This window comes from Drosophila grimshawi, unplaced genomic scaffold (genome assembly GCF_018153295.1).
Source record: "Drosophila grimshawi isolate 15287-2541.00 unplaced genomic scaffold, ASM1815329v1 contig_44, whole genome shotgun sequence".
NCBI classification, from domain to species: Eukaryota; Metazoa; Arthropoda; class Insecta; order Diptera; family Drosophilidae; genus Drosophila; species Drosophila grimshawi.
This window is the reverse complement of record NW_025063240.1, coordinates 23031588-23038576: the sequence shown is the minus strand read 5'-3', so window position 1 is coordinate 23038576 and position 6989 is coordinate 23031588. Positions and strand designations below refer to the sequence as shown.

The window sequence follows — 6989 nt, the reverse complement described above, 5'->3', positions numbered from 1 at the left end:
CTGAAAAGAGCCTTGCTCAGTGGTGTACACACATACACCCTCATACACACACACCTACATAGTTTTATAGTTTGTATATCGCCCATTTTCATATTCCACACGCTTTTCGCCTTATTCCTCCTCATTCTCATTCTGCAAGCATTGATTAATTAATTGGTTACCACCTTAGGCCAGTTTTACAGTTGGATGCACACATACATTCGCCATCACATACGAAAAGTTAGCTCCGCCGAATTACGACTGCTTAAAGTAAATTAGAACGATTGGAACTGGAACAAATGGGTTTAGACTACTTTGGGAATAGCGGAGCAGGGGTGGTGTATGCAGAGGGGGACAAGGGGCAAGGGCATTCAGAAAACAGTGTGATGTGTGATATTATGCAACTAAGAGAAAGACGAGCTCTAAAATTGCATGTAAAAAAAAATTTGAACATTGATTTTGCCCGATCAAAATGAAAAGCCCCCTTCCCGCCAGCCACTGCCCAGGCTGCTCCATCCAGTTCACATGTATTTTTTGTTGGGTGTTTGTCGGAGAGAGAAATAGAGAGAGCGAGCGAGTTAGCGAAAACGAAACGAAATGAAATTAAATGGAATGAAACGTAATTGACATGATATGAATTGAAAGCAAGCATAAATGGAGAAGAGAGATAATAGAGAGAGAGAGAGAGAGAGGGAGAAACATTGTTGATGTTGAATAATTTTAAGGCAAAAACAAAAAGTAAACTTAATGAATATTCAATTGTTATTGTAAAGCCTCAGTTCTTAAGTTATTTATTTTGTACATTTTAAGCAGCGCATTATGACACGTAAAACACACCTTGTTATACTATACAACATCAAAAAACAAACAATAATAATAATAATAATAATAATAAACTAGTATATGTACTATATATATATATACACACATATATATATACATATTTATGCTTGTAACTATCCTCAAAACACAATCAGCCAGAACTAAAAACTAAATTTTTATGTTCCTTATTAAATTTATTTTTGGTTCTTGCAGAGTCATTTCAAACAGCTTTTAAGGCACTATTATTATTATCATTATTATTATTATTATTATTATGAAGAATGCATATTATATTTATTATTTGCATGAATATGCCTTTCACAAGGGGTGAAGAATTACCCTCAATATTATTATTATTATTTCATTTGGCACTGCCACAAAATATATATATATATATATATATAAATATTACTATATAAAATTGGAGGTATTCAAAGCCAGAAAAAAATGTCCAAAATTAAAGAGAATTTTTTCTACAGGTCCTTTTGAACTGAGTGTGAATACCCCTAATATATACTTATAAAAACACATAAATATGCAGCTAATGAACGCCTGCTATATATATATATATATATATATATATATATATATAAATATGGATATATATATTTTTCATTCTTTTTGGCACTGCCATTATTATATTTCATATCATATCATTTTAGTTTTTGGAACAACCTACTTTTTGTCATCGTTGGCGTTATTCTTGGGTGCCCCTTGTGAAACGGGCGTTGAATTAGTTGACTTTGATTTGTTTTCAATTAAGTTGAAATGTTTTTTTTCTTTTTCTTCCTCTTCACCTTTTTTATTTGTTTTTTTCGTTCAAATTAATTGCATATTGAAGAAATGCTTGCGCACATTATTGTTATCATTAAAAAAAAAAACATGCAACAAGAGAAAGAAAAAAAAACAAAAAGAGAAATATTTGTTAAAAAAAATGGATATAGGAAAATATGATTGTAACAAAAAAAAAAATCAAGAGTATATAATTAATAATATTAATTGTACCAAAATTGATAAATGTAAAGTAATGAAAAAAAGGAAAACGAAAAAAAAAATGGTTTAAAAAATGCATATGATTAAAAACTATAAACTAAAGCGTAAAATTAACTAAACAATATCCCTATGCAAAAAAACGTATAAATACATTATAATAAACATTACCAATACAAAATACACTGAGACAAAAACAAAAAATAAAAGCCACAATAAAAATTCACTTTTTCTGTGTAGTTAAAGAGTGAATTTTGTGCTCGATATAATAATGTATATGACAAATTATAAAAAACTAAATACAATTTATACTTACGAGCTAACAACTAAAAAACAACAGCTAAGTAACAGTAAAAAAAAACCAGACAAGAACCGAAACAAAAAAACAAAACAAATCATAAATGCATATTTTATTTTATTGTATGTATCATATAAAGGAGAATCAAATAAAAAGAAAAACCAGAACACAAAAAAAAAAAGCGCATATGTAGAGTATAAATGTAGTTAGCTGAAGAAATGGAAACGAAACGAAACGAAATGAAATGAAACGAAACGAGAAACGATTATGAAAAACATGTCAACCAATAAAAGAAAAACATAAACCAGCAAATGCTGCTGTGTACACAACAACAACAGACTCACTCCAAACGTTCCAACTTACTTCCAGCTAGGGCATAGATAAACTCACCACACCCAACAACTGGGCATAAAAATGGAAATCACGTAAGTCAAAACGTTGCAAGTTTGAAGCTGCCCATAGATAAGCTCACCACACTCCCAACCAAACACGTAAGTTGAAACGTTCCAGCAGCGCACCACATTTCCCACCAACCAATCAAAAACAAGCATGCTCAGCTTTTTAGGCTTTTGCTAATTTTGTGTATTTTAAATCTCATATTATTATTGCGTTGTAAAAAAGCTTCTAGCATAGATGACGACGACTACTTTGAATCCCGAAATTTACTTAATGGAATTTACAACGAATTTTTATGTTTTTTTCTTGGGCGCTACAAAACCTTTCTCTTTATTACATAGTACATACACATATATTATATATATATTAAATTTTTTCTCTTAAAAAGACCAAACCCAAAAAAAATCGAACTTTCTCAATGCACAAATACTAAACGATTAATACAATTCTTTTTTTTTTTTGCTTACTTTTTGAACAGCAATTAATTTTTTGGGGCAACAAAACAAAAAGTGCTGTGGAGGATTGTACGTGTAACGAGTAACGAGTATCGAGTAGTTGTAAGGCAAACTTAAGCAGAACTTTCGCTCCTGTTTCAAGTTTGCGTTAGAACTACTCGATACTCGAACTCGTTACTCGCGTAATTCACCACAGCAATTTGTGCAGGCGCTTTAAGTACACAAACACATATTGATCATTGACTACAATTAAAGTATCGAGTACGAGTCCGCAGACGAGCATCGAGTAGTTGTAACACAAACTTAACCAGGAGACTAATAAGAACAGTCGCTTTAAGTACACTTAAAGTAGCGAGTACATATAAAGTACAGAGTACTTAAGGCGCTGTTGGAAAAAAAGCTGTGCTGCCAGCAGCGGATTTAATGCCGGTTTTTCTTTGTTTGTCGTTTTTGTTGATTTTTTGTTTGTTTTTAAAGTTCCGTTGCAATGGGCGTATCGCATGATTCCGTTACCAGAGCCGTTTCCGCTTCCGTTTCAACTTTATTGACAGCATCTGGATGATAGCTGGATTTATAGCAGTTCCCGCAGCGTGCAACCAAATCACTGTACGGCTTATTGTTCAGCAGACAGACGAGGACAACAGTCATATTATCGCCACCCAAGCCACCCATCTGGCAATCGGGTGCCAGGCAATTTGTCATCAGCTCCTCGCAGATCTCCTCTGGTTGCATGCCGAGTGCGATGCGTGTTCGGCAAAATTCCAAGACTTCCGCGTTGCTCATCACATCCCAAATGCCGTCGCAGGCGAGCACAATGAATTCCCATTCCGGCAATATTTGTCGTATCTCGACATCCGGATAGGCTGTTTTAACATAATAATTCTTTGTTTATTATTGTTGCCAATTGTTTGCCATTCTTTCTGAGAATTACCTGTCACAATTTGTTCTTCTGGTTTTTTGTTGTTCGCTCGCTTGAACACAAAGTCGCCCAGTGCTCGTGAAAGTGCCAGATTGCCGTTGACTCGATTGAATTCCACCCAGCCGCCCGCTTCCACGATTCGCTTCGTTTCCAGCGCTTTGTTCGGCTTGTGATCGGATGATAGCCATTCCACGACCCCATTTACACTGGCAATCGCTCGAGAATCGCCAGCATTCGCACAATACAACATGTTATCCTTGAGGAGCACCACCACGGCCGTTGAACCGGCCATTTGTTCGCCCAGCGACTCATTGTGCAGCATCTCGTGATCAATGTCCAGAAAACCCTGTCACGAAAATTGTTTATTATATTTTCTACTTATTTGTTATCATTTACTTTCTTCATTCATTTTTTATTTATTTACCTATCATTTATTTATATTACTTTTTTTTAAATATTTTATTACCAATTTGTTTATTATTTATCAATTTTATTTGTTATTTATTTTACTTATGAAATTTATTTAATTTAATTTATATATTTATTTATTTTAGGTATTTCATTTATCTTGTTTTATATAGTTTACTTATTTATTTTTATATTACTTATTTTCTTTTTTATTTATATGTGTTTTAATAATTTTTTAGTACATATTTTATGTTGCAAATAAGACTCAAATGATTGCAATGTAACAATCTGGCAGCCCTCGTTTAGCTTATCCTAAGTTTTGCATTGTCCGTTCTTTCGCATATACTAAAAATTAATCTCTCAATATTTCTGTACATACTCCGTTTTTGACTGCCGAATGCGTCGCGTAATTAGATCAAAGTGTGGTTTCTGCTAATCGTCGGACCAACATTTTATTTACCATTTGACTTATTTATTATCTATTATTTATTTATCATTCATTGGTTACTCACCTGCTTCAGAGCCATGGGAATATCGCCATTGTATTCGGGTCGCTTCAGAACGAACTTGTGTAAATGCTTGCCGGCATATTGGGCGACAGTGGAGCCCCCGTGTCCGTCGTAGACGGCAAAGAAGGCCGCCTTCGGATCATCGGGCAGCGATAAAATGTGTGTGTGCGAATCCTCCATGTTGATGCGCCAGCCCTGCATGCAACTGCTGCCGACGCAATACAGACAATTCTGGCAATACGATGACTCCTTCGCGGTGACAGGCTCCGACAGCGTTTGACCCATTGCGACTGTTAGATGGCGCTACTGTCGCTTGGCAATTTAGGCCGATAAACAGTTGAGTTAGCTGTGTGTGTAGCAAAAAAAAACGAGATGGATAAACAGGCAGCTAGATAAACATTTGCACGAAAGTGTGTGTGCGTGTGTGTGGAGATTAATTTATCTTGTGAATGATATGAGCCGCATAAGTTCCGCAGCAAACAAACAGATAAAACACAAAAAAAAAATTCAACTTCGACTTTGAATTTTTTTTCGTATAATCTATGTGTTCAAATAAATGCCTGATAAGAAGCACTCGACTCATTGGCAGAGTGTATATAACTGCACATTGTGTGTTCATGCACATTCATGCCTGCTACATTAGATTGTGAACAAATTTACCATTGCCATTGCTTATCGATATCAGTAATAAATGATTGCTAAAAAAAACTTACCCCGCCTGTTGTTACTCCAAACGCATTAACCTTTGACTTGCACAACTACATTAAAGAAAATAAACGCTGTTTTCCTTTTGTGCTTTTGTTTCGTAATTCGGCCGTGTTTTGTTTTGTTTTTGTTGCTTTTACTGTTAAACAGCAGTTAAACAGTTAATAAGGTGTATTTCTGTTGTTTTTCTGCTTAAATTTGCTACTTAATACAAATGTTTGGCAATTTCGTCGTCATCGATAAGAACGTAAATGCAACCAGAGCGATTAAAATACTATCGATAGTAATATGGGTATTTTTCTTACAACAAAAAAAGTTAAGTTAAAGGAAAATGCATTTAGTACATTTTCATCAACGTAAGAAAAATTTAGAAAATTGCAAATTTATTAGAATATCACATTATTTTCAAAATTACTTCCAAAATCCACTTATCGGTTTTAAAGTCGAGTGTCACAGCATTGAGTTTTCAATCATGCTAATCGTTGGTTATCGATGCCAAAACCAACGGATAAAACGATTTAAAATTTGTGAAAGCCAAATAACCATTGATTAAAATCATTTCTTATTGTTATCTATTTAATTTAAAAAAACAGTCAGCATGCAGCTGCATTTAATGCATTTTCATTAACGAAAAACAATGAAATCATTTTCTATTCTTATAAAATTCTTTTCTAAATTCCCTTGTTGAGTGGCATTGCAATGAGCTTTCAATACCAATGTATATCATTTTTTTATTTATTAAAACACCAGAATCAATATTATTTTAAATTAAGGATATGCATAGGAACAAGAATTTGTTTTTCTATTCTTACTGTTAAGAAAAATTAGTCCGCAGCTGCAATGAGTGCATTTTATTAATATTTATTGGAGAATCACATTTTTGTTCAAAATTCACTTGTCGCGTGTCACTGCAATAAGCTTTCAATCATGCATTTAGTTAGTATCGATGCCATAACCAACGTATAAAATTATTTAAAATTTATTAAAGCGCAAGAATCATCGTGACTTAAAATTATAGATATACACAAGAAAACCTGAATTAGTTGATTTATTTTTGTCTATCTATATATTTGGCAATTAATGCATAGGATGATTAGTTGTCACACAGCTTCTGTTTCAAGTCTGCTTTTTGCTGCTGCTTTCACTCTCTTCTGCACTCTTCTTCGTCTTGCGTGTCTTATCTTGCTTTGTTTTGTTTGGTGTTGCTCAGCTTCGTTGTATGTAGAGGAGGGGGAGGGGAGTATCTGCCGCTATAGTCGTCGCTGCCAAGTGCATTGAATTTTTTGCGAATTTCGTTTTTGCGGCGGCAAATAAACGATTTCAAGGACAAATGACGTCAGCTAAACATATTGCGAGCTCGTTTGTTGTTGCTGTTGATCAGTGGCGCTCCCAGTTTTTTTTAAGGGGTTGCGCTTCGAGTGAACTACTCCTCCGCTCTCCTTTGACTTCGAGCCCCGCCTCTGCTCTCGAGACTTCGATATCTGTTTTGTGTTTTGCTTTTTTTTCAA

At 34.2% G+C, this 6989-nt stretch overlaps 1 protein-coding gene across 1 annotated transcript; it reads right to left on the bottom strand.

Moving 5' to 3' along the window:
- Positions 1 to 2647: 2647 nt before the first annotated feature.
- Positions 2648 to 5732, bottom strand: LOC6558955 (probable protein phosphatase 2C T23F11.1). The gene is made up of 4 exons (XM_001983184.2): positions 5490 to 5732; positions 4780 to 5122; positions 3872 to 4205; positions 2648 to 3803 (listed from the first exon to the last, which is right to left on the bottom strand). Exons 2-4 carry the CDS (start codon positions 5059 to 5061, stop codon positions 3412 to 3414), a joined length of 1008 nt encoding a protein of 335 aa, XP_001983220.1. The 5' UTR covers positions 5062 to 5122; positions 5490 to 5732; the 3' UTR covers positions 2648 to 3411.
- Between the last annotated feature and the right edge of the window lie 1257 nt (positions 5733 to 6989).

Bases quoted from the DNA above. Each gene is read 5' to 3' on its own strand.
- LOC6558955 (XM_001983184.2), bottom strand. From the start codon at position 5,061: ATGGGTCAAACGCTGTCGGAGCCTGTCACCGCGAAGGAGTCATCGTAT. The intron at 4,206-4,779 runs GTGAGTAACCAA...TTTTCGTGACAG, and splicing joins TTCCCATGGCTCTGAAGCAG to GGTTTTCTGGACATTGATCA. The intron at 3,804-3,871 runs GTAATTCTCAGA...ATGTTAAAACAG, and splicing joins AGAAGAACAAATTGTGACAG to CCTATCCGGATGTCGAGATA.